A 27,624-nucleotide genomic window follows, 5' to 3' on the forward strand; every position below is an offset into this window, starting at 1 on the left:
AGAAACACTGGACTAGTGGATAGGAGGAATGCAGAAGTGCCTTTGAAATGTACAAGAGCCCCAGCAGAAGTGCTGTCCTGGAGCCTGCCCTGGGCTCCATTCAGTGCTACTTGCTTTGAAATGTCACATGGAGCCTGGAGTCCGTTAGCTCCGGGTTCCGCATGGCATTTCCCTGGAACTCAGGGGCAGGAGCCTGGGATCAGCTGGGGAGTCACCAGCTGAACCCAAGCTCCATGCAGCATTGCTGCTTTGAAACTCCATGGCAGCATTTCAAAGGGGCAGTACAACATGGAGCCTGGGTACAGGATCGGAGTGGTGCTGCTGCTTTGCAGTACCCCCCTCTTTCCTGTTTCTATCAGAGGCAGCAATTGACTAGTTGACTGGACTATCTGATAAGCTTTTGCTTATCAAATAGTCAACTTCCTTAACATCCTTAGTAGGGAGCCTGCCTTGGCCCTGGGCCCGCTGCACCATTAAGTGGACTTTGAACAGTGCTGTCATCAGTGCCTGTGGGAGCAGCCAGCTCCATTTCCCAGTAGGCCTGCTGGTGGAAATCACTCCCCCCCCCCTCCCCCCAGCACCTGGAGCTAGGTTGAGAGCCCTGCCCCCCACCGCACTCAGCGGGGCGCGGTGCAGACAGCGGTGCCGGTGTAATGTAGAAGGGGCAGCACATTCCTATAACGTAGCAGCTTTCTACATTACACTGGCCCCAGCGGGGAGCAGCCAGGAGCGTCCTGGGCGGGTCTCGTGTAAATCGGGCAGCGCGTGGGGCGGGCGAGGCTGCGGAGGGAGGCGCTGGCACAAAGCAGCCTGGGCTGCGGCGGGCCGGACCCGTGTTACGCGCGTGGATTTGCCCTCCCCTCCGAGCCGGGCACTGTTCCTGGAGCCGGAACGTTTCTCCTGCGGCCCGGCGCGCCGGTCGGACGGGTTAGCAACGCACCGCTCGGGGGCGGGTCCGGGTGCTTGTTGCGGGAGCTCGAGCTCGGTCCTCCCAGGTCAGCCGAGCGCCCCCGGGCGGCCTGGGCAGAGCGGGGCGGGGGGAGCGACAGCGCCAGGCACAGGCGGCCAAGCCGCGCAGAGTGGCCCCGCCTCGCCCCCGTTAACCCCGCGCGTTACAGCCCCAGTTCTGCCCCTCCCCGTTCCCAGCGCGCCGCTGTGCGGGGTGGGAGCGAGCGTCGCTGGCTGGAAGCGGCCCGCGCAGGAGAAGGGCGCAGCGTGATCCAGCCTTGCCGCGCTCGGCAGGCGCGTTTGCGAAAGCCAGCGCACAGCGCTAGTGAGGGGCCCAATCCGGCCTCTGCACTCACACGTGGGGTGCCGACGCTGATCTGCTGCATTCGTGATCCGCTCCAGCGCGCGGTGACACCTAAATTCAGACACAATTTATCTAAGTGCCTTGGCTTACAAAGAAGTAATCGTTGTACTTAACAGTGTCGTACGCAAGCCGCTTTGGACAGGCAGGCATGGATGACGAACCTGACCGAACCAAACGTTGGGAAGGGGGTTATGAAAGAACATGGTAAGCTTTGTTTTATATATTATTTTATTTTAAGAAAGAAAATTTAACCCAGCTGTTATGTAATAAAATATTTCTTTTAGGGAGGTTCTGAAAGAAGATGAATCGGGGTCACTGAAAGCAACTATAGAGGACATTCTTTTTAAGGCTAAGAGAAAAAGGTAAGCAGTCAGTTCAGAAGCACAGGAAATGCATTGGGAAAAGCTCATCTCTGGTGTAACTACATTTAAGGAAAAGGAATTGCATTGAGATTAAAATTGTCCCCACTAGATAGATTAAACATACTGCAATACTTTATAAATAAACATGCTTGGTTTTTTTCCCTCATGCCATGTCTTAGATTTAACTTCCCCTTCCATAGTTCTATCTACTTCTTAATTGTGCCAGGAACAATAATTTGAGATTTCTCATCAACTTACACTTCTCTAAGACCTTTGATACTGGGTAATTTATCTCTCTTCTACCAAATTAATTAGGTCCTAACCTCACATTCTGTATGTGACAGTACAGAGGGTTGCAACTAGATTACTGAATGTAAATAGCAGAATCTATCTTTGTATGCTAGTATGCTGTCTAAAAATATTGACATACAGACTATTTTAATTTGTTCATTATTGGACAAGCTGTTATTTACCCAGTGCTGTGTTGTTTGCACCAAATGATTAATTGTTTTTCTTTAAAATTCTCTGTCTAAAAATGTGTGAGGCAAAGGCTGGTTTTCATTCACAGATTCATGTAAAGTTATAAACCTTCAAACTTTTAAATACATTATGATTATGTAAATACTTCAGAGTAGCAAAGATGTTCAAAGCAAACAACTCCATTAAAATTTGTTAAGAAACACTATGATTTTTTTTATCATAGAATCATAGGGTTGGAAGAAACCTCAGGAGGTCATTGAGTCCAACCTCCTGCTAAAAGCAGGACCAACTCTATCCCAGCCAAGGCTTTGTCAAGCTGGGACTTAAAACCCTCTAGGAATGGAGATTTCACCACCCATTCCAGTACTTCACCAGTGAAATAGTTTTTCCTAATATCCAACCTAGACCTCCCCCACTGCAGCTTTCTCCATTCTCTTTGGAACCCCCCTTCAGGTAGTTGGAGGCTGATACTAAATTCCCCCTCACTTTTTTCCAAATAAGCCCAAATCCCTAAGCCTCTCATAAGTCAATGTGCTCCAGCTCCCTAATCATTTTTGTTACCCTCGGGTGAACTCTCTCCAATGTGTTCATATTGTTTCTGTAACAGGGGGCCCAAATTAGAAGCAGTACTCCAGATGTGGCCTCACCTGTGCCAAATAAAGGGGAATAATCACTTCCCTAGATCTGCTGGCAATACTCTTACTAATGTAGCTCAGTGTGCCGTTAGCCTTCTTGACTACAAGGGCACACTGCTGACTCATATCCAGCTTCTCATCCACTGTAATCCTCAAGTCCTTTTCCACAGAACTGCTGCTTGGCCAGTCAGTCCTTGGGATTCTTCTGTCTCAAGTGCAGGACTCTGCAATTGTCCTTGTTGAATCTCATCCGATTTCTTTTTGGCCTCATCCTCCAATTTGTCTAGGTCACTCTGAACCCTATCCCTATCCTCCAGCATATTTACTTGTCCCCCTAGCACAGTGTCATCTGCAAACTTGCTGAGTGTGCAATCCATCCTCTCATCCAGGTCATTATCAGCCCTAGAAATGACCCTTGGACACAGCATGATACTGACTGCCAACCAGACATTGAGCCATGGATCACTATCTGTTGAGCCCAATGATCTAGCCCAGTGGACCTTTTTGAGGATATGGTCCACTTTTCAATCTATTAAAATTTTACAGACCCTCTCCAAACAATATAGCGGTGCCTGTAACCTGCACGTACCTCAGCCCATGCTGCTTCCCAGGCAGTGTCTCTGAGCCTGCTGGGGAAGCAGCATGAGCTGAGGGATTTGTTGGCTGCTGGCATTGAGTCAGCTCCGCTGAGACGCTCTGTGCCGGCAGCTAGCATGTCCTTCAACCCGAGTTGCGGGAAGCTGAGCTGAGAGGTTCTGTGCTAGTAGCCAGCAAGTCTCTCAGCCCGCGCTGCTTCCCAAGCCGCAGGAAGCATTGCGGGTTGAAGGAAATGCTGGCTGCTGTGCAGATCCCCTATGTTACCACTGTGGGGTCCACGGATCTTAGGTTGGGAACCACTGATCTAGTCAGCTTTCTATCCACTTTACAATTAATTTATCCAATCCATACTGCTTTAACTTGCTGGTAAGAATACTGAGACAGAATCGAAAGTTTTACTAAAATCAAGGTACATCACGTCCACCACCTTCCCCAATCCGCAGAGCCAGTTAATTTATACTGAGCCTCCTTCCTCCATAATTTTTCACAACCCTAGTTATATTCTAATTTAGAACATGAATGTATTTAAAAAAGGATATTTGTTAGTGGTAATTTTGCATTGATGTAACTCTAGGATTGTTTTTAATTATCGATGCTGTTCTAGAATCCAATGTTATAGTCTTAGCTTAAACTCTTGTATTTTTAACAGAATCTTTGAACACCATGGACAAGTTAGACTTGGAATGGTATGTTTATGTATTCCCCATGACCATTGGAGCTAGTTTTGCTGTGTCTGTGATTATTTATGCTGAAGTGGTTTGCTTTCTTCAGATAACATAGTGGCATCAAATCTAAGACATATTTGTAATGACTTGATGTGTGGGAATTTGACAGTTTTTTTTTCTTTTTCTGTGCAACAGAATTTTTTTTCCTTTCTTGAGTTGGTGTGTGGTATGCTAAATAGAGAATGTTTGATATTCAAGAGACTTCAGTTCTTTTCCCTCGGTGGGATATATTTTATGATACAATTCAATCACATAACCTCTTAGTGTCTCAGTTTCCCAGTGTATAAAATGGGCATAATAATATTAGCTTAATTTAAACCAGTTGTGAGAACTGATTAATTTTTAAAACTCTTCAGTAGAAATTATTTTATTTATATGTATATAAAGCATCAAATCTAAGCGGTTACACAATTATTGGATAGTCCCCGGGGGCAGGGATGGTAGCCACTGAGCTCCTAGCCCCACTCCCTGCGAGCCCCTTGACACCCTGCACTGCTGCCTTTGATACAGGGGCTGTTGCCATCATGTGGCATGATACAGAGGCAGCAGCGCAGGGTGTTAGCAGCTCCTATCCATGCGGAACTGAGCTGAGCTGAGCTCCCTGTGGACATAGGCATCGCTCCCTCCAACACAGAGGCAGTATGGGTTTGGTGAGTGTGTGTAGTCAATAGGATTAACTGATAAACCCAGGGTTAATCATGTAGGGGACTATATGTTGACATCCCTAATATATATACAAAATATTATTCCATGTTTCATCTTTTGAGAGAGGATAAAGGTAAGAACAGTGGTCATTTATCAAGAAAACATTTCTGCTCACATTTTTATTCTCCCTCCCCCCTTTACATTTAACCTCTTTTAATCTGCAGCAGCTAAAGAATCCTTAAAGGCCATTTATGCTGTTCTGTGCTTTAAATATTATCAATGTGACAGAGGAGGCTATACATATTTTCTGTTTTAATTTACTTGAAATAAACAACAGTTCGTTAAATTATGGATTTATAAATGTGCTTAATGTGAGTTCTAAAAGTTTCTTTATTTCAAACCAAGAATGTGTGGAATGAATATCTTTTATTATTATGGTTCAGATGCGTCACCTTTATGTGGTGGTTGATGGATCAAGAACTATGGAGGACCAAGATTTAAAACCTAACAGGCTTACTTGTACCTTAAAGGTATTTATTTGATCAAAAGTATATAAACACCAAGTGTTGTAGGGGGATTAGAGGGTGGAGAATGAGGGCATTTAAAGGTTCTAAATGGTTGTATAAGTGCACTATAATGGATATGAAATGACTGCCATGTTTAATTATCTTAATACTCAGAACTTGTTTTTATAGCTTTTGGAATATTTTGTTGAAGAATACTTTGACCAGAATCCTATTAGTCAGGTATGTACACCTGTGTTGGACACTAGACTCACTGATTAAGCATTTGTCTCAAAACAAAGTTGGAAGAACTATTTTACATTTTTCATTTACCGGTAATTTCAATTAAACATTTCATTGGTTTATTTTGAATTAGTAATAGTCTTTTCCTTTATCTCCACCAATTGTGTAATTTTTATTTTCCTATTAAATTATGAGGCTGGTGATTCAGTTGAATATTGATTTATAGTTTTTTGAAGTACAAATGCTAACACAGTTAGGATTTAAAATTGCATTATTAATGCCAGAAAGAGAATGCGGAGAGACATTTTAATCCTTAGGAGCTAGAGGTACCAATGGATTGAAGAATATTTTCATCTTAATACAAAGGGAGTTGTGCTACAGGTTGGCCCTCTGTGGCCCAGTACACTCGAGACCTAACCAATCCTGCATAAGGGAATTTGCTGGACCAGGGAAGGTCTCTTGCAACTGGCCCTCCCCAGCCTGTTGCTGGCTCAGTTTCCGGCCCTGGCCGGTCGCCCTGCCGCTAGCTCAGGCTTGGCTGGCTGCTGGGCTGCCACAGCCCTGTCCCCCCTGTTGGGCTGCCAGGTTGCCATGGTCCCAGTCTCTAGCCAGGATGCCACTGCCCTGGTCCTGGCTCCCTTGCCAGGCTTTTGGGCTGCTCTGGCCTCAACCCCCCTGTTGAGTTGTTGAGCTGCAGTGGCCCCGGCTCCCCTAGGGGTGCTGGGCTACCACTGTCCTCAGCTGTCCTGCCAGGCTGCCACGGGGCTCCCAGCTGCCAGACCTCTTGCTGTCCAACTCCAGACCACCAGGGCTCTCTGATCGAGGAATATCTGTGGTCCTACCAGAGAGTCACAGTTTAGGAAGGTGTAACCTGTAGAAATTTCCTGTATTTCAAGCTGAGAGTTGGTTTTCAAATTACTGTGCTTGCAAAGAAAGCTAGCCGAGAACTATGTGGATATTGTATGCCTGTAGATTAGTGCTTACTAAGAATGTATATCAAATTGATAATTCACTAATAAAACTGTTTCTTGCAGATTGGCATAATTGTAACTAAGAGTAAAAGAGCTGAAAAGCTGACAGAACTTTCAGGTAGGAAAGAAGAATCCTTTTGTATTAGAGAAGCATTATTGTCACTCTGAGGGCTTGTGTCTTCACTAGAGATGTTTACCGGTTAAGTATGAAGCTTACTGGAATACTTAACGGTTAACTGACCCTTGCCAGTGAACTCTAGTGGCAGCCAGCTGTGCTGTGCCATGGCACTCCAGCCACAGAGGGACTGGCAGGCCAGGCAGTAGGACCTCCCAGTGACAGCTGGATTCCACAGCTATGGTGGGCCAGGTAGCAGGCCCTCTGTTAGATGGTTAACTGGTTATTCATTTTAACATGCTTTGTCTTCACTACGTGGTGGATCAATACTGCAGTGATGAATCCAACAGTGGTCGATATATTGTGTCTGCTTGCGCATGGTAAATTAATCTCTGAGCACTCTACCGTCGACTCCGGTACTCCACCAGGACAAGAAGAGTAGCCGGTGTCGATGGGAGAGAAGTCACGGCTGACCTTACCGCACAGAAGACCCCATGGTAAATATGTCAATTTCAGCTATGCAATTTCCATAGCTGAGATTGACAGGGGTTTTTTGTATAGACAAGACATAACTGTTACATTCTACAGCCCTGATCTTGAAACTTGTTCCATACAGGCAGACCTAATTAAGTCAGTAGAGTACCAGAATGGTGTAGCGTATCTAATTGCAGGATTGTAGCTTGTTTTGAGATAGGTTTCTGATTGCTCAGGAAGACTGCTTATGCCTAGGAGTATAAATCTACCATATATATTTGAGAGTCTGTCCATCTGTCTGTTCTGTTTAAGAACTCCTAAATGGTAAGAGCTAGGACCACCAAATTTCACATACAGCTTCCTCTTATCAGACCTTAAAGCAGGGTTGGTTGGGGTGGATGGGATGTTACTAGAATGGGATTGCTTTACAGAAAACCATACAGAAAAGAGACGGAATCACCAGACAGATGAAAGGGGCTGACTGGGGCATTGCCTGCCCCCAGGACTGCCCTAACCACGAACCTCTCACTCCCCAAGTGCCTTTCATAGAGGACGGGGGGCTGAAGCTCTCAATCCCCCAAATTTATAGTGACTTTGCTGGCTGTTCCCTTCCATCAGGGAGCGAGGGGAAAGTGCACAGTTTGCTGCATTCCTTGCTCTAGCTGGGGAACACTGGGCAGATAAACCTGAGCCTGCCCTAGCTTGCGGACATGAACCCCTCCCCAGGCTGTGCCTTCTGGACCTGCAGTGGCCATGGAGAAGTGCTTCTCACCTGACCCCAAGCTGCTATGGTGAGAGAGGTCGGGGGTTGTCCTGTCTTTCCAGGGCAACCTGCATCCTGAACCTCTCATCCCCGCCTCCACCCCACAGCAGTGATTTAAATGGGAAAAAAAGAGTTCAGGACCCAAGCAACACTGGGTAAATCTTCTAGTGTGTGTATATGTATATGTATGTGCGTGTGTTTAAGAGCAGAAATAGAATTTCAGTATTGATTATCTCTTAGTAATATGCATGTGATGTGTATTGAGTGTCAACACAAGGATTTCTCTTGCCTCCCCTTTCTTTTCTCATTTTTTCCCTTGCACCAGCTTTCTTTTTTATATACATTTTCATAACATAGTGTGAGAGCTATCTTCATAGGAGCCTTTTCTGTTTGGAACAGCCTTCTCATATTTCTGCTTCATTAGTCTTTCAAATATATGAAAAACATACCTTTTCTCTGATACTAGTTACTTTCTTTTTCTTCCTGTTATCTGTTTTCTTCCTGTTATCTGTTTAAACTTTGTAATTGTAGTTAATAGAGGCCTTATGCACAAGTGGATTAGAGGTGAGACTGAGAAAACAGGAACTCTTGATTTTTTTTTTAAATGTTACTTTTACGGCTAACAAGCTGTGTGGCTTCAGGCAAGTAATTTAACCTCTCCTTGTCTATTTAGCCATCTGTAAAATTGGAATCATTACCATCTCATTTTGGTGCTTTGAGAGTTATTTAATGTTTATACAATGTTTTGAGGCTTATAAAAGACTAAATAGTGTTGTTACTAAAACAATCTGTGATACAGAAGGATATTTTTGGTTTATGTATTTCATCCTGTATTGGCTTACATCTTTTAAAAATATCTTACAATTGTGCATCTTTCTGTTACCCTAGCATTTCAGGTGACTTTTGTTTCTATTTTTGTTTTATAGGGAACCCAAGAAAGCATGTAACTGCTCTGAAGAAAGCTGTAGATCAGACCTGCCATGGAGAACCATCTCTCTATAATTCTTTAAATTTGGCCATGCAGACTTTAAAGTTAGTATATGTATGTTGTAATAGGTTTTATTCTTTTTGGAATAATAGAAACAGATAAAATACTGATAACGCTTTTTGTGGCAGGGAGTGAATTTGTGTTGGGCGTAATGACTTGCACAATGCTGCACTGATCCTTCCAAGATACCTTAAGGTATTACTGTGATATACATAAATAACTTCTGCTTTGTACATAGCACAGTTAACATAATGATCAATTCAAAATAAAAATAAAGCATTTAATATTCCCAGCCAAAAACTTTTTTGTGATGGTGTTCAGGTGGGAGCCTGTACTCCCTGTATTTGTCCTTATTACTAGGACAAATTTATCCTTAATACCTGGGGTCGACAAATTATGGAAAACCCTACTCGCCAGACAAAAAAGGGACTCGCCACCCTCCCCCCACAAAAAGTGTTTTTTAATGGCATAAATTCCTAATAAGAATAAGAACAATAATTACTAATAAGTCATTAATAAATATCACCCAGGTTATTAATAAATATCTTATAAACCTCTACCTTTTCTCTCTGCTGCCATGTCTCCTCCCCTTGCTCCCTCAGCTCCCCTGGTGCCTGCTGCCCCCCAACCCCTCACTCTCTGCTGTCCTGACTCCTGCCCTTCTTACTGCCCTCAGCTTTCCTGAGTCCTACCCCCCTCTGCCAGCCCTTCTCTCCGCCCTGTGCCCACTCCTCCAGTAGCCCCACTCTGATTGTGAGCTACCTCTCCTCATCCCCTCTCCTAACACCTCCCTCTACACACCTGCCCTGCCTCTCTCCTCTGGAGCTGGTTCCTCCCCTGCAGGTGTCTGCCCTTCTGCTTCACCCCCAGAATCCCTTGGCACCTGCACCCTCCTGGTGCCTCCCCCTTCCCTCACTGGCTCTGCCCCCTTTGCTCTCATGCCCCTGTGCCCTCAGATGCCTTGCTTCATCCCCGCCTTCCTCATGCCCACCCCTTCTTTCAAGCCTTCTCCCAGCACCTCCCCCTCCCCCTCTAGCCCCCAGTGCCCTTACCCTCTCCTCTCCCATCATCACCCTGTCCCCCCCCTTTCACTGACACCTCCCTTCCTGCCCTTTTCCTCATTGTCTGCACTTGGCCACCTGGCATTTGTCTGTCCTGCACCCCTGTCCCTTGGTGCCTTCCCCTTTCTTCTTCTTCTCCTGACCTCCTTCCCTCAGCACAAGTGCCTTCCCCGTATTTTTCCCCTATCCTTCCCACAGCCCAGCCCCTTCCCCATCCCCGGGTGCCAGCTCTAGGTTCCGCCCCCCCCCCAATTGCTGTCTTTTACACGTGTGCATTTTGCAATGGGTTTTTTTTGTTTGTTTTCTTTTTTGTCCCTGCATTTTAGCCCTATAAATAACAAATAGCATTTTCATTTGTTTTTTTCCATAAAGGCAAAGGCGCTTCAAGTGAACTCCCCCTTTCACTCGCTGCTGGGTCACAGCAGCCTTTTCCCTGCCCTGTCCAGCCCCTCCCTATGGGCAAGCACCCTTCACTCCCAACCCACAGGGGGATCAGGGTGCAGGGACAGCACAGAGCCAGAGGGGTGCAGGGAACAGTGGAGGGGAGTACAGGGGTGGTGTAGGGAACGAGAGGCACAGAGCCAGAGGGATGCAGGGATCGGGAGGTAGCAGGGTGCAGTGGAGGCATAGGGAATGGGATGCGGAGAACAGGAGGGGCAGAGGGATCAGGGTTTGGGGGCAGTGCAGGGAATTGGGCAGCACAGAACTGGGGGCGGGCAGGGATTGAGGGGTGCAAGGGTGGTGCAGAGCCAGAGGGTTGCAGGGAAGAAGGAGAGCAGGGGGCCCAGGGTTCAGGGGAGCAGGAGCAGCATGGGGAACGGGCGGCGCGGAGACAAAGGGAGGCTGAGGCCGTGGCAGGACTGGAGGCCTGCAGGGCAGGCCCTGGCTGTGCCGCACGACGCAGCCAGCTCTCAGGGACACGCGGCCAGAGCTGAGCTGCTGTGGCTCTTTAAAATCAGCGGGGCCACGTCACGCCAGTGTCCTGCCCCGCCTCCTCGCGCAGGCAGTCCGGTGGGAAGAATCGCCGCACTTCCCCCTTCCCACCGGTGCTGTGCTCCTCCGCCGACCAACGGGTCGGATGGGGCCGCACCGCCCATAGTGCGGCCTTTGGCCAGCCCGTCACAATGGCCCACCGGGCCAGTCTGCCCCTGCACTCGCCAGCTGGAAAAATCTACTCGCTGCAGGCGAGTGCATTTGTCGATCCCTGCTTGTTACTAGGACAAATTGGAAGCTTTATATGATATTAGTAAGAAGTGAGAAATGTCTTTTTTTTCCCTGTTTCTATAAGAGCTCAAAGTACCAAAACACATAGGACACAACTGTTAGAGAAGTACATCAGAAATATCAAATGTCATCTTGTCTCTTGATTCACTCTTCAGTTTCAATACTTGGGGGAAACAGATACTGCCAGTATTAACACTTTGAATATTTGTGTTTGGGATTTGATGCTTTAGTTTGAAGAGGTATGCAGGGTCACAGCTGTTGCGTGCAAAGAGCTGAAATGTGCAGATTTTGAACTTTTAATCAGAGGTGAAAGTAAGGCTTTGTGCCCTAGTGCACCACTCTGGTAAGAGCTATCTGGTGCACTACACTACAGGAGGAGGCATGGTGAGCACCCACTGGGCTCCTGGGGCTTTCCTGAAGAAAAGCAGCTTTCCTTGAATTAAGCAGCAGGCATCCTGGAGCTGCTTGTTGCTTGCTGTTTTCCTTCCATCATTGTTGGGGGGCAAGGGGAAAGCTCAGTGTGTCCCTGCGTTCCTCTCCCTCCTGTCTGTTGAGGGCAGAGAATAGGGGAGTCAGTGACCCATGCTGTCTGTTGTTCCTCTTACGTCCTGATAGTGATGAAAGGGGGACTGCAAGCAGTATCCTGGTAGTTTAAGCACGGGGCTTCAGTCCTCCCATCCTGCCTAAAGGGTGCCCTTGACCTCCCCCCCCTTGCATTCTCTCCCACACCCTACATCCCTGTCCTGAGGCCGCCCATGTTGTGATTCCTGCACCCCTCCGTGTACACACCAACCCTCTGCCCTGAATTGCACCTCACATCCCCAACCTGTGGCCTGAGTCTCCCTCGTGCATGTCCACCCCTGCCCTGAGCCCTCCTTCTCAAACTTAAATTTATGACAACCGTCTACTCTGAGCCCACCTCCTGGAGGAGGGCAATACAGCAGTAACTTCAAGAAATTTAAGTTACTTACACCTCTGCTTTTAACTACATAGTCATTAAAGCAAAGAACATTAAAATTTATTTTCTGTATAGTACATGGCTCAGCTCCTCAGCTATAAACAGATTTTTCATGGTGCACTCTAAAGCTGTCACGTGAAATGGAAAAGCAGTGTAGGTAATGGTCTGTAGGAATTGCTTTAATGAACTCAGCTATGAGGCTGGGACTTCTCAAATCCGGTTTACTGTAATAAAAGGAGCAGTTGAGGAATTATTTTTCTGTTACGATAGTATCTGTTATATTACAGTAGCGTCACTCAGGATGCAAGCCCCATTTTGCTGGGTATATTTACAAACACAGCTGAAGACAATATAGTCCCTGTCCCAGGAAGTTTAAAATCTAAATGATGATAAAAAAAGATGAAGGTTTGGAAATGGGGATGTAACACAGATAAATGAACAGGATGATGAAATGCCTTCCATTTTGTTAATTTCCTATTTTGATTGGAACTATTATTATTCGTGCAACTATTTATTTCTTTTTAATTTGGCTGTAGAGATAGGGTCTGAGAGAATGGCAGGTGTGGTGGGTTAGTTAAATTAAACTCAATTTAAATTAAATTAAACTAGATAAATTCATGGAGGTTAGGTCCAATACTTATTAACCAGAATGGGTAGAAATGGTGTCCCTAGCCACTGTTTGTCAGGGGCTGGAAGTGGATGGCAGGTGAGGGATCACTTGATTACCTGTTTCTGTTCATTCCCTCTGGGACATCTGGCATTGGCCACTGTCAGAAGACCGGCTACTGGGCTACATGGATCTTTGGTCTGATCCAGTATGGCTGTTCTTACGTTAGTTAAAGATATGAGAGAGGTAGGATTGGGAAGAGGAACAGTCTATGACCTGCTTTAGCCAAGATCATCTGGCCAGGTTTTGAATGTATCCCATGAAAGGTGAATTTTAAAATTGTAGCTTTTTAGATTTTTGCTGGGAGGGAACTTGCATGGTAAAGAAGTGAGAGAAAGAGCCGATGTCTGAGGGACAGTCTGACCAGTGAGCAGGAAAGGCCAGGAACAATGGCCAGAGTAAAGGTGGTGGTGGTAGAGGTTACAGTAAGTTACTAGAACAGCTAGTTAGAGTAAGTCTAAATTGTTAAAGAATCTCAAAAGGAAAAGAAAAGACGCTTATTTCTGAATTAATGGTGTTTTTTCCTGTAGGAAGTGGAAAAGATTTTCTTAAAGCATTTGCTATATTCTGCTATATGACAGTGAGAGAGATGAAAAGACAGTAGAAACTTTGAAGACCTGCTGTCCGTGAAAGATGTCATAGATTTGCATGTCTGAATTGATCATAGAATAAAGTTAATAAGAAAAATGCTGGGAGATGATTTGTTGTGGTGGTATTAGACTGATGGTAATTTTTCCCTGCAGGACTGTAATAGTGTAAGTTCAAGAACTATAATAAGCCATCAACTGACAGGGACATTTTGAGTGGCTTAGATATTGGATAATTATGACCTTATGGGAGCAGTTCTGTGAGGGATTTACAGCATCCTTTGGGATTTGTGGGCATTAGCCATGTCTTTTTCTGAATTTTATACAAGAGAATCCTAGAAAACGTTACTCTTGGGGGATTTTTATAAAGCTACAGCATAAAACTTTAGCATACATGCATGTAATTGTTACATGCTTAGTTTAGAGCTAATTTAAATATATATCTTTTTACCTTCTATAGGCACATGCCAGGACATACAAGCAGAGAGGTTTTGATTATCTTCAGCAGCCTGACAACATGTGATCCATCTAATATATATGATCTAATTAAGGTATAGAAGTGAATTAGTACTGCTTAAAAAAAGTTACAGAATCGTTGTCATTAATTCTTAATTGAAAATGTATGTACCTTTTACAGTTTTCTATTCTGCTGATGTATTTGGGTGTTTTTTGTTTTCCCATGTGAAGTGTTTAAAGGCAGTTAAGATCAGAGTATCTGTCATCGGCCTTTCTGCTGAAGTTCGAGTTTGTACTGTACTTGCCCGAGAAACGGGTGGTAAGTTAATAGATTTTGAACATATGTCAGTAATAGTCATTTATGTCAAAGTAAAGTTAACTGATTTGATTTTTTTTTGTATAAATTCTGTTTGAAGAGGATGCATCTCTTTGAACCTGGTGTTTTGGACTATTTCATAATTGCTCCCTCCATTTAAAGAAGTCATACAAATACAGTAAATATGATAATGTATCTATAGTTGCTGGTTTGAAAGGGAGATGATTAAAGAAACAAGAATACAAGACTGTAGATAATATCTTATCAAAGTTAATAAACTTTTAGCATTAGGGATGTAAATGTGTACCTTAATACACGGTTAACCAATGAACGTGGGCTCATCGGTTAACCCTCTCAGTTACATGCAGCCATGCCCCCTGCTGCTGCCTCTGATACAGAGGCAGCAGCACAAAGGGGCAGGCAGTTTTGTGGGAGTCAGTGTTTTCAGGGAGCCTGCTTAAAAATTGGCTCCCACTTGCTCCTCTTCCTCCCCCACTGCCTCTTATACAGAGGCCACAGGGGTGAGGGAGCCTTGTGTGTAACTGTGAGGCTCATCGGTTAACCATTTAAACAGATACACTAACACATGCTTAGTGGTTTGCACAGTATCTCTTTTAGGGATGCTAAAATGAATTATTAGTGTAACTATAGTTGTTGGTTAGAGGCAGCAGCATGGGGGACAGGCAGGGGCCGGTACACATGATGAGCTGGCTTCCGCAGAGCTACCTGTCCGTGTCCTCCCACGCTGCTGCCTCCCACAGAGGCAGCAGCATCGGAATGGAGGAGTAGATGTGAGCCAGTACCCACAGGGAGCCAGCTTTCAAGCCAGCTCCCTGTACGTTCTGACTGTAGCAGAGGCAGCAGCACAAGGGCGCAGGCAGGAGCTGGTACATGAGGGGATTCAGCTTTTCAGCCTGCTCCCCACACATGACAGCTCTCCTGCAGAGCTGTCTGCAATGAGGGGGGAAACGGGAGCTGATGCTGTAAGGAGCCAGCTTAAACTGGCTCCTGCTCCCTCCCTCTCGGGTGTGTAAACATGTAACCACTGAAAAATTCAGCAGTTATGCATGTACTTGTGTAAATGTATTTTAACATCCTTAATTACCAGTAGTGACTACAAAAGTTACTTGGAAAAAAAACTGCGTTGTGTAAGTTAGTATGGAGAGGGAAAGGTAGGCTCTCACTACAGGCAGTCCCCGGGTTACGTACAAGATAGGGACTGTAGGTTTGTTCTTAAGTTGAATCTGTATGTAAGTCAGAACTGGCGTCCAGATTCAGCCGCTGCTGAAACTGACCGCCAATTCTGACTTGGGGTTCTTAAGTTGAATCTGTATGTAAGTCAGAACTGGCGGTCAGTTTCAACAGTGGCTGAATCTGGACGCCAGTTCCGACTTACATACAGATTCAACTTAAGAACCCCAAGCTTCCCCAAGTCAGCTGCTGCTGAAACTGATGAGCGCTGATTCCAGGAAGCCTGGGGCAGAGCAACTCTGCCTCGGGCTTCCTGTAGTCAGCGCTGGTCAGTTTCAGCAGCGGCTGACTTGGGGACGCCTGGGGCAGAGCAGCTGGGGTGCTGCTGGGTTGCTCCAGTAGCACCCCTCGGTGCTACTGGACCAACCCAGCAGCACCCCAGCTGCTCTGCCCCAGGCGTCCTGATTCAGCCACTGCTGAAACTGACCAGCAGCGGCTGAATCAGGACCTGGGGCAGAGCAGCTGGGGTGCTGCCGGGTTGGTCCAGTAGTGCCCAGAGCGGGTGCTGCAGGACCAATCCGCAGCGCCCCAGCTGCTCTGCTCCAGGGTCCAAAACAAAAGCCTGGTCTGCTGGGGGGGGCACACTATCCACGCCCCCCCCCCCCCCAGCAGACCAGGGACACGGGGAGCAGAGCAGCAGCGGCAGCGGGGTGCCGCGCCTCTGAGGCTTTGCTCTGGCAAAGTCTCAGAGGCGCGGGACCCCCCTCCCCCCCCGCGGCTGCGGCTTCAGTCCCGGTGCCTGTGGTCTGCTGGGGACCGTCCCCAGCAGACCACAGGCACCGGGACTCAAGCGGCAGCAGCGGGCGGGTTCCCACGCTTCTGAGGCTTTGCTCTGGCAAAGCCTCAGAAGCGCGGGAACCCGCCCGGTGCCCCTGGTCTGCTGGAGACGGTCTCCAGCAGACCAGGGGCACCGGAGCAGCTTACGAACGGGGCTTTCTCGCCCCGGAGCTCGCAGGTAGCAATCCACTACCTCGACCTCCGGGGCGAGAGAGCCCCGTTCTTAAGTGCGGATCCGACATAAGTCAGATCCGCGTAAGTCGGGGACTGCCTGTATTTAACTTTTTAGAGGTACACAATCATTCCAGTATATTAATTCTAAAAAATTATGTAGTATCTGTAGGGAACATCCCATAGACTTTTCCACTATTGTCATTCTACATTTTTGTTTAAACTGTTTTAAAGTTTTGCCTAAATTTTATTATCCAGTTTTTTCTTAGTAATTCTGTTCTCAGTGAAAGTGTCCATACATTATTTGAACAGGTGGTATGACTGTGATATTTACTTATTCTTAAATAAATTAGTTAGCAGAGAGTCATGCATTTTCTTTCTCCTTTGTAGGAACATACCATGTAATTTTAGATGAAAGCCACTATAAGGAACTGCTGATGCATCATGTTAGCCCTCCACCTGCCAGTTCAAGTTCTGAATGCTCCCTTATTCGAATGGGTAGGATCTTGTTTTTTATTACAGTTTAAGTGCAAGATTTAAGAATCTTTAGTGTAAACATCCTCTTCTGTGTATTCTGTATTAAAATTATATGAACAAAGAAGCTACTTGAAATCTGAAAAAACAGATTGATGCATAATTGTTTTTATTTTAATGTTTCAGTTTTAGCAAACTGGATTTTAACTTATTTTAAAATATACCTAAAAATCATTCAGTTATTGAAATTAAAAATTGAGAATTAAGAAAGACCAAAACTCAATTTTCAGTGGGTTACAACAAATTTATGCTTTTCCTTTTGTGTGGTACTGGGGAAAGTGTGATATGTAAAATATAAAGTAGATAAATTTAAAAAGTGTGCGTCTCCATTTGTATTTCTATTTATGATCGCCTTCCATATCTAGGCCAAAATCCATTAGCCTTTTAAATTCATGTCTGTATTGCTATGTGATTAACCGATTAGACATACATACACCAGGAGAAATCTTGTCAGCTTATTCCTTTGTAACAAGTGGAATGAGCTCCTTTGCTTCCTCCTGATGGAAAAAGAAATCTGAAAGAGCATGAGCCTGCAACTAAACCTATGTAGCACCACAGTGTTCAGCTGTTGTGCTAACTTGTTCCCCATTTTAAAACAACTTTTTATTCATCAGTGAATACATTAAAAATAGATATTTGTGTGTAATCATCCTTATAATTAAATGATTTTGGCGTTTTTTCCCTGTGTAATCAGGGGAGCAGTAATAAGAAAAACTACTACATCAATTGAGATGAGCTATAAAAACAATTACCAGAGGAGGACTAGGAGCTACCTAGGACATCCAGAAAACATTGTATTAACTATCACACAGCACTTAGAGCAGGGAGGGGCAATAATTTTGGGCCAGGAGCCACTTCAAAATGTTTTCAGTGGTCCCATGCTGCCCGGAAGAGGTGGGCCTAAACCGGAAGGGGCAGAGACAGGATGCTTCTGGGCTACCCCACCCCCAGACCATGATTGGTCCTGGGGGTGGGGGAGCCTCTTTGCCTCCCCCCCTTTCCCACTAGGCACTCATGCCCTTGGCAGCGTGAGAAGAGGCTTCTCTCACTTACCCACCCGCAGGCCAATCGGGGAGGGGGAGCGTGGGAAGCCACCTCCCGCCTTGCGAGGAGCATGTGGTACTTTGAAGTGCCACATGCCCCTTGCAGGGCAGGGACAAGGCGGAGGAAACTTTGCGCAGCTCCCCTGCCCCCAGACCAATCAGGGCTTGAGGGCAGGGGAGCGTGTGACGTCTCCTCTGGCCCTGCGAGGAGTGCGTAGCACTTTGAAGTGCTGTATGCTCCTCGCAGGGCGGGAGGAAGTTTTGTGTGCTTCCCTGCCCCCAGACCCTAATTAGCCTGGGGGCGGGGGAGCGGTAGGGCCCCCACAGGCCGGATCAACCCAGTTGGTGGGCTGGATCTGGTCCGCGGAGGCCCTTTTGCCCACCCCTTCCCACTAGGCACTCGTGCACCTGGCAGGGTGGGAAGAGGCTTCTCACGTTCCCCACCCCCAGGCCAATCAGGGACTTAGAGTGAACATGTCTCTGAAGTCTGAGCATTAAATTATTTTCCTTAATTTGTGACTTGAACCATCATTCCTTTTAATATACTGCTCTTTTCTCCTTCCCTATTATCTAACCTAATTTTCCTCTGTAATTGTTTGTGAAAAATTGGGGTCTGTCAGTTTCGTTGTATTAAGTGGAGGGGGGAAAAAAAGTAAGATATAGTGCTGGATTTGGAGATATAAGTGGGAAGAGAACACAAACGATGGATTTGGAAATGGTGTGTTGACTTCTGTAATAACATGAAATATTCTAAACATTAACTCCTAGCCTTTTAACTTCTCTACTCAAATGGGAAATTATTGGTTGTATGTTGCCAATACATATAGTGATGGAATATTTTTCTTGGCTCCTAAGGTTTTCCTCAGCATACGATTGCCTCTCTCTCTGATCAGGATGCTAAACCATCATTTAGCATGGCGTAAGTAAAATGTGGTTACTTTTGAGGCATCGATAATCTTAATCTGTTTTTGCACTGAAAGGTACAAAACATCATGAATATGGATAGGCAGATGATGTGCTGTGACTACTGCTGACACTGTTCTTAATGAGAGACCGGGGGGGGGGGAGAGGGTAAAGTAGTATATTTTATTGGACCAGCTTCTTTTGGTGAGAGAGAAAAGCTTTTGAGCTTATACAGAAGTCTTCTTCAGTCACTGTGTATAACTGTTCATAATAATTTCATTTTTATCTAGTACTGCCAACATCTGTTTGTATCCAGCTGTTGTCTCTTATCTTATACTTAGATTTTTAGATCTTATGGGCAGTGATCATCTTTGGTTGTACAGGCAGTCCCCGGGTTACGTACAAGATAGGGACTGTAGGTTTGTTCTTAAGTTGAATCTGTATGTAAGTCGGAACTGGCGTCCAGATTCAGCCGCTGCTGAAACTGACCGCCAGTTCTGACTTACATACAGATTCAACTTAAGAACCCCAAGCGTCCCCAAGTCAGCTGCTGCTGAAACTGATCAGCGGCTGATTCCAGGAAGCTGGGGGCAGAGCAACTCTGCCTCGGGCTTCCTGTAGTCAGCGCTGGTCAGTTTCAGCAGTGGCTGACTTGGGGACGCCTGGGGCAGAGCAGCTGGGGTGCTGCTGGGTTGCTCCAGTAGCGCCGCTCCTCGGCGCTACTGGACCAACCCAGCAGCACCCCAGCTGCTCTGCCCCAGGGTCCACAACAAAAGCCTGGTCTGCTGGGGCGTGGGGGCTTACTAGCTGCGCCCCTCTCCCAGCAGACCAGGGACACGGGGAGCAAAGCCGCAGCGGCAGCGGGGTGCCGCGCCTCTGAGGCTTTGCTCTGGCAAAGCCTCAGAGGCGCGGGAACCCGCCACGGCTGCGGCTTTGCTCCTGGTGCCCCATGTCTGCTGGGGACCGTTTCCAGCTGACCAGGGACACCGGGAGCCAAGCCGCAGCCGTGGCGGGTTCCCGCGCCTTTGCGGCTTTGCTCCCGGTGCCCCATGTCTGCTGGAGACGGTCCCCAGCAGACCAGGGGCACCGGGAGCAGCTTTTCTTGCCCCGGAGGTCGAGGTGGCGGGACCGCTGCCTGCGAGCTCCGGGGCGAGAGAGCCCCGTTCGTAAGTGCGGATCCGACGTAAGTTGGGGACTGCCTGTATTTGTACAGTGCCTAGCACAACGGATGCCCTTAAAGCCACTGTAGCACACGTGCGTGCGCGCGCACACACATATTTTACTGTACTATAGCAGATAAAATTAATCAGCATCCTTAAAGATGGTGATGATAAAGAATACTTGGAAATAAGTCATCCATTCATTGAATTGTTAATGTGTAGTGAAATTGAAAGTGTAACTAGCAAGAGAGTGCCCTTCTTTGTGAGAACAGACTGCATTCAAGGACAGTAGAATTTTAGAAGGGAACAGTAGACTCTGAGAGAATAAAACCTAAAGGTATGCATCTTAATGCCATAAAAGTGTTCCTCTGTGTGAGGAAACATTATGACTGTAAGATTGTGGATACCTTTTCATAGAATCATAGGACTGGAAGGGACCTCGAGAGGTCATCGAGTCCAGCCCCCCGCCCTCAAGGCAGGACCAAGCTCCGTCTACACCATCCCTGACAGATGTCTATCTAACCTGTTCTTAAATATCTCCAGAGAGGGAGATTCCACCACCTCCCTTGGCAATTTATTCCAATATTTGACCACCCTGACAGTTAGGAATTTTTTCCTAATGTCCAATCTAAACCTCCCTTGCTGCACTTTAAGCCCATTACTCCTTGTCCTGTCCTCAGAAACCAAGAGGAACAAATTTTCTCCTTCCTCCTTGTGACACCCTTTTAGATTTTTGAAAACTGCTATCATGTCCCCCCTTAATCTTCTTTTTTCCAAACTAAACAAGCCCAGTTCATGAAGCCTGGCTTCATAGGTCATGTTCTCTAGACCTTTAATCATTCTTGTCGCTCTTCTCTGTACCCTTTCCAATTTCTCCACATCTTTCTTGAAATGTGGCGCCCAGAACTGGACACAGTACTCCAGCTGAGGCCTAACTAGTGCAGAGTAGAGCGGCAGAATGACTTCACGAGTTTTGCTTACAACACACCTGTTGATACAACCTAGAATCATATTTGCTTTTTTTGCAACAGCATCACATTGTTGACGCATATTCAACTTGTGGTTCACTATGACCCCTAGATCCCTTTCCACCATGCTCCTTCCTAGACAGTCGCTTCCCATCTTGTATGTATGGAACTGATTGTTCCTTCCTAAGTGGAGCACTTTGCATTTCTCTTTATTAAACCTCATCCTGTTTACCTCTGACCATTTCTCTAACTTGCTAAGGTCATTTTGAATTATGTCCCTATCCTCCAAAGAAGTTGCAACCCCACCCAGTTTGGTATCATCTGCAAACTTAATAAGCGTACTCTCTATCCCAATATCTACGTCATTGATGAAGATATTGAACAGTACGGGTCCCAAAACAGACCCTTGCGGAGCTCCACTTGTTATCCCTTTCTAGCAGGATTTAGCACCGTTAACAACAACTCTCTGATTACGGTTATCCAGCCAATTATGCACCCACCTTATCGTGGCCCTATCTAAGTTATATTTGCCGAGTTTATCAATAAGAATATCATGCGAGATCGTATCAAATGCCTTACTAAAGTCTAGGTATATGACATCCACCGCTTCTCCCTTATCCACAAGGCTCGTTATTTATAAAATCACTTTCGAATGTAAAGGAAATTTGTTATGTGAGGGAAAATCAAAGCAAGCCTAAACTTCTCTTGTAAAAAGATTCATGTACACCATTAGATCCTGGGTTACATTCCAAAAAGCTTATCAAACTTCTCATGACATTTCCCTATTCTTGGGTGTTATTGAGATGCAGGGTTAATTTACTCCATTTAATTACTAAGTAACAATACATTTCTGAATATTTTGCTACCTACTGGAAGATTAATCTCAGGATTTAATTAAAGACCCTGATAAAGTGTCGGTGTTTTGTTGTAACACTTCATTGAGTAGTCATGTCATTTAAGAAAATGTGTATTTAATAGTAAATTTCCTAGTTAATTTGCAGCATCACATCACATGAAACTCTGTGACAAACTCCATGCTCATTTTCCAGTTCTGTGCAACTGTTTCAGATTTGTCCAAGAGATTTTAACCATATTGATTTCTTCTTTTCCTGCCCCCATCTCCAGGCACTTGGAAAATAACAGTGATCCAGGTCTTACACTGGGTGGATATTTCTGTCCCCAGTGTAGAGCCAAATACTGTGAACTCCCTGTGGAATGCAAAATCTGTGGTAAGTTACCCCCCACTATATATAGAATGAGTGAAAAGGGAGGGGAAACAGATGATGTCATGGGAGAGGATTTATTATTGATCAGCAAATGGCAAGGAGGATGTGGATGAAGCATTTCTACAACAAATTATAGACCTACACAAAACCATAAGAACGGGTAGGAATGGGAGACTTTAACTATCATGGCATCTCTTGGAAAAGCATTATTGCAAAAACAAAATGTCAAAAAAGTTCTTGTAATTTATCAGTGAAACAGGTAAAAACTGAAAATGTGAACCACTACATCTGCTCAGTTTTTTCAAAATGTTTCTCATATCTAATTCTGAGAAAAGAAGAGTAAGAGGTGGGAATCTGATAATCTTCAGAACCATTAAGGGCTGTTATAAACAGGATGGTGATCAGTTGTTCTCTATCCCCACTGTATGACAAGACATAACAGGCTTAATTGCAGCAAGGAAAATTTAAATTAGATATTGAAAGAACTATCCTTATAGCTAGACAAGTACTGGAGTAAGCATCTCAGGAAGTTTGTGGAATCTTTGTAGAAAGTTTTAAAGAACTAGTTAGGTAAAACAAATGTTACGTATAATTTTAGATATACATGAAATCCTTGCCATTCATGGTGGATGCGTTCCTGACACCACCATGAATGGCGAAATTTGCAAAAACTGGGAGCCATGGCTACTAGCACCTGCAGTGAGTGCCTTGCAATGTCAAAACTCATCTTTGGGTGAGATCCATGGGGAACTCACTGTGGCTGCCAGCCCCCTCTGTTCCTCTCCTCCAGGCCCAGACAGGAGACCCCTGCACATCGCGAGGGTATCCTGTATTTGATCATGCTTCTGTGTAGGGGGTAGGATCAGATGACCTCTTAAAATTCTTCTAGCCCTACCTTTCTATGATTCTTTACATATAATGGTAAGCAGCGACAACAACAAACCAACACTTAACTATTTGGGTAGTGGAAAAACTCAGTTGTGCCTGTTGCAGAACGTGTCCTTATTTTATACTGAGAGGCTGTGTCTAGACTGGCCAGTTTTTCCAGAAAATCAGCCACTTTTCTGAAAAAACTTGCCAGCTGTCTACACTGGCTGCTTGAATTTCTGCAAAAGCACTGATGATCTCATGTAAGATTGTCAGTGTTCTTGCGGAAATACTATGCTGCTCCTGTTTGGGCAAAAGTCCTTTTGCACAAAACTTTTGCGCAAAAGGGCCAGTGTAGACAGCTCAGATTTGTTTTCCGCAAAAAAGCCCTGATCGCGAAAATGGCGATCGGGGCTTTTTTGCGGAAAAGCGTGTCTAGATTGGCACGGACGCTTTTTCGCAAAAAGTGCTTTTGCGGAATAGCGTCCGTGTCAATCTAGACGCTCTGTTCCGAAAATGCTTTAAACGGAAAACTTTTCTGTTAAAAGCATTTCTGGAAAATCATGCCAGTCTAGATGTAGCCAGAGGCTATAGAATTATGTTTAAGATGCTAGAGTGTGCAGAAAGGAATACTTTAACACAGATTGTTGTATATTATAAACTGGACGCTAAATTTCTTGTGCTCTTGAAACTTTTATTTAAGTCAATGGGAGTTTTGGCTGAACCAAAATATGATGAGGCTCCATTTCTTTTGTATTCCAGCATTTATTTATTTTATATGTATGTGTATCTTGCCTTTATTGAAGGGTTTGGGCATAGTCTTTTTTTTTTTATAAAATTAAAATTAACCAACCCCCAAAGAAAATCGTAAGTATACTTTTGTAAGCCCCTGTAATCATTAACCTAGATGGAACAGAATGGAATTATCGACTGAAAAAATCTTAAGAATTAGTCCACATACAGTTTCTAAGGCAGAAGTTCAGATTAGGAACACTGATACATGCATAAAATACCTTTTGTTGTTGGTGGTGAAAGGGTTAGTAAACACATGCTTTCTTGTATTACTTTCCTCTTGTATTCATTACATCAAAATTTTTGGTTTATCGTGACATACTTCTTTTTGATGTTGCAGGCCTTACATTGGTCTCTGCACCCCACCTGGCTCGCTCTTACCATCACCTGTTTCCTTTGGATGCTTTTCAAGAAGTTCCATTGGAAGAATATAAAGGAGAACGGTATGTAAATCATGCCTGCTATAAAGAATCCACTTAGAGCCCTTACAGATTTCACCTTTGAAAAGTAATCTAAATTGGCAGTGGCTTCTTCAGTACTGGTTGAACTAGCGCATGTTCAGTTAAATGACTGTGATTTGATATCTAAATTATAGGAAATAATAATTGTATAAGAAGTGGCTGTAAAATGGTGTTTCTTAAAAACTTTACTCTGCTTTCAATAAAAATACTGAATTCTGTTTCTTAGCTATTGTCAAGGCTGCCAAGGGGAGATTAAAGATCAACATGTAAGTGATTATTAAAACGTACTTTAATTTGCATACTTCCTCTTACTGTTGTTCATTTTTGGGAAGGTCAGTCATCTTGATGACAAAAATACACAACCATACTGTACTGAAGCCATTATGTTGGCTAGATTAAATTCTCAGTCCTGGGATCTCACTTTAGACTGCAAAAGCAGCACAACTAAGGTAATGGAGTTAAACTGTCAGGTGTGCTGCTGCCTTCACTCAAAAAGTTGATGACGGTCAAGAATGAATCCTGTTTCCACTTTGGGACATAGGTATGGTGGGGGTTTACCAGAATAGAGAAATTAGAGAAAAATGAGTATTGTCAGACAAGATGCTTGTAGAGCTCTTTAATGTAATTTACACTAGTACATTTTTAAAATGTTAGCTACAGTATAATCTACTTAAGGACACTTAATTTTTAAGATTCCTAAGTTATCACATTGATGGGGCTTCTAAAGGTGAGGATTTGGACATCTCTAAATTTACTAAGAAACAATTTATAGTTTATTTTGATTGACTCTAAAAGCTAGATTTAGTCTGAAAGACACTGTCTTTTCATATTGGAAAGTTTAATTGGGCAGGACTCTTATGTACATATGCAAAATAGTTTTATCTACATTATGTTGCATTACTGTAATTCTACAGTGATATTTGTATTTTTTTAATCTTTTCACTCAGGTTTACATTTGTAAAGTCTGCCAGAATGTATTTTGTGTGGATTGCGACTTATTTGTTCATGATTCTCTGCACTGCTGTCCTGGCTGCATTCACAAGCATCCTGCTCCTCCATGTGTATAATACCAGGTGTCTATAGAGATTGTCCGGTTTCATTTTTACACACACAGTCAAATTAGACTATTGAACAATAGACTTCAGTGAGGCAACTCAAAAGCAAGAAGAAATACCTAGATGAAACAGTGAAGATTGGCTAATACATGGGGTGGGGAACCTATGGCTCAGGGGCCATATCTGATCCCCCAGCTTGCCTGGATCTGGCTCCGAAGGCTCTGCTTCCCCCACAGTATCAACAAGCTCTCACTGCCACTCTTTCTTCCCCTCCTCCTACCTGGCTGGGCATACAGCAGGGCAGCAAAATGCTACCTGAAGACTTTCCCCCAGCTGCTCCAATTAGCTGTGATTATGGCCAATAGGAGTAATAGGGCTGTTCCTGGGAGCAGCAGTGGGGACAGAGCCATGTGCATCCCTGAAGAGTTGTGCCAGGTAAGCACTTCCCCCAACCTGTTCCTGTATCCTACCACCCTCCCAGACCCACTCCCCCTCATCCGTTCCTGCTCCTACCACCTGCCCAAGAATCCCAACCACACCCTATTCCTGCATCCCTTTGCCCATCCAGCCCTCCCACCACCACCATGCTCTTGTATCCTACCATCAACGCACTCCAGCCAGACCCCACATATCAAGCCTGCTTTCCGGCAGACCCCTCCCACACACTGAACCCCTCATTTTTTGGCCCCATCCCAGAGCTCTGGTGTGTGAGGGGCATATAGGGAATGTTTTTCTGCTTCCCATTTGGCCACATCCATGAGCTAGGGGAACACACAATTTTTAATGTGTAGAATTAGAATATTTTAATTCTCAAGGATTATTAAGATATCCATCATTTGGTTTCCCTCGCATTTGGATTTTTAGGTGTTTTAAAGCCTTTGATTTATTAAGGAGTCATGCTACATAAATGTGTAAATCTGTAACATTGTAGAAAAGTGATAAAAATGCATTTGTATGCTAAAACTGATTCTTGTTTCATAAGTTGTAAAAATTAATGTCTTAAATATATTTGTGCACGTTTCTAACTTTGGTATGGAATATTTTTTAAATACTGGTTGAGTAATATTTCATTATAACACTGGAAGATTTACCTGGTGTTACTCAGGTCAACAATCTCCCTGTATGACTGGGGGGGAGGAAGGGGAATATGTTCAGTGCCCCCCCACCTTCCCCTAAGGGATGATTGAAGATGCAGGCTGCCCAAGGTCGAGAGAACAACCCCACTCCTCTCACCACACGTTTGCAGCCAGGTGAGAAGCACTTCATGGCTGCTGCAGCTCTAATAGACACAGCTGGGGGAGGTCCAGGTTTATCTGCCTCCTGTTCTTGTGCAAAAACTTGCAGAGTGTCTATGCTGCATGCATGTTCTTGTGCAAGTAATTTACGGTGTAGCTTCAGAAAAGAGGGCTTCTTGAGGAAGAGTCATTCCTCTCCCCACAAGGAATAAGCCTTTTTGCCCAAGAACTCTTGCGCAAGAAGGCAGTGGACGGGCAATGTGGATTTCTTGTGCAAAAGCACCACTCTTGTGTAAAAGCACATGGCAGTACAGATGCACTCTTGCACAAAATAGTTCTTGGGCAAGAAGCCTGCAGCGTAGCTATAGCCCTACTGCTTTCAACCTTTTCTCATAAATCATGTTTTCTACACTTGAGTTATTTATTTTCTGGATTCTCTCATTTATTCATATCTTTAACTGTAGTGCCTAAAATTGAGTGAGACATTCTAGCTGTGGCCTTTCTAGTGTCATGCAGAAGGGTAAATGTCTCACTCATTTTACATTTGACACTATCAATACATTGCAGAATGAGGCTGACTCTTTGCTGCAGTGTACACCAATTTTTAGTGCTATTCATTTGTGTGCACACTGCAACTTTATAATTTGAGAGGATCTTATTTTTCTTCCTGGCAGCATGAGAATAAGTTTCAGTGAATTCTCTTTGCAAATCAAAGGTCCATTTGCCCAAATCAAAGTTGGAGCAGAGGTTGCTACTCACCATTACTAATGACACCTCAAACATTTCTGTAATTTTAGTAGGTCTTCAACACCATGTAAATAAAGGCATGTATATGCTTTCCTTGTGAATTCTGCAATCTACCACTGTTCCCTCTAATTTTTCCCATCTGGGTGTAGAATAAATGTTATGTGCACCAAGGCATATTCAAATGTGTACCACCTGTAGAAACAAAAGACCCTAGCTGGGGGGCACTCTACTAATCAGCTGGGTGGTATCTGTATCTTTACTGTGTGGCCACAAGTGTGCAAGCAGAATCCTTGTATTCTGCTGCAGTTACATTTCTCATCCACAGGTGCTACTATGGCACCAGAAGAGAGTG

At 44.8% G+C, this 27,624-nt stretch overlaps 2 protein-coding genes across 4 annotated transcripts in view; one reads left to right on the plus strand and one right to left on the minus strand.

Annotated features, from left to right (window-relative positions):
* The window catches only part of LOC102458766 (survival motor neuron protein-like), a 50,428-nt gene that overhangs the window by 10,468 nt on the left and 12,336 nt on the right, over positions 1 to 27,624 (minus strand). The window lies entirely within an intron of this gene.
* GTF2H2 (general transcription factor IIH subunit 2) lies at positions 770 to 26,315 on the plus strand. Of its 2 annotated transcripts, none has more exons than XM_075932232.2 (16): positions 770 to 927; positions 1,429 to 1,516; positions 1,597 to 1,674; positions 4,036 to 4,072; positions 5,200 to 5,286; positions 5,452 to 5,502; positions 6,537 to 6,591; positions 8,752 to 8,857; positions 13,771 to 13,861; positions 13,998 to 14,085; positions 16,672 to 16,779; positions 18,714 to 18,777; positions 22,015 to 22,118; positions 24,115 to 24,217; positions 24,462 to 24,501; positions 25,183 to 26,315. In XM_075932232.2, the coding sequence occupies exons 2-16, from the start codon at positions 1,461 to 1,463 to the stop codon at positions 25,300 to 25,302; spliced, it is 1,188 nt and encodes a 395-aa protein (XP_075788347.2). In that variant the 5' UTR covers positions 770 to 927; positions 1,429 to 1,460; the 3' UTR covers positions 25,303 to 26,315. The 2 variants fall into 2 exon arrangements, with proteins under 2 accessions (XP_075788347.2, XP_089635459.1); XM_089779333.1 differs by having other exon boundaries at positions 840 to 995.

Source organism: Pelodiscus sinensis, chromosome 6 (assembly GCF_052426305.1).
Source record: "Pelodiscus sinensis isolate ZL-2025 chromosome 6, ASM5242630v1, whole genome shotgun sequence".
Lineage (NCBI taxonomy): Eukaryota > Metazoa > Chordata > Testudines > Trionychidae > Pelodiscus > Pelodiscus sinensis.

Bases quoted from the DNA above. Each gene is read 5' to 3' on its own strand.
- GTF2H2 (XM_075932232.2), top strand. From the start codon at position 1,461: ATGGATGACGAACCTGACCGAACCAAACGTTGGGAAGGGGGTTATGAA. The intron at 13,862-13,997 runs GTATAGAAGTGA...TCCCATGTGAAG, and splicing joins ATATATATGATCTAATTAAG to TGTTTAAAGGCAGTTAAGAT. The intron at 16,780-18,713 runs GTAGGATCTTGT...TTGGCTCCTAAG, and splicing joins ATGCTCCCTTATTCGAATGG to GTTTTCCTCAGCATACGATT.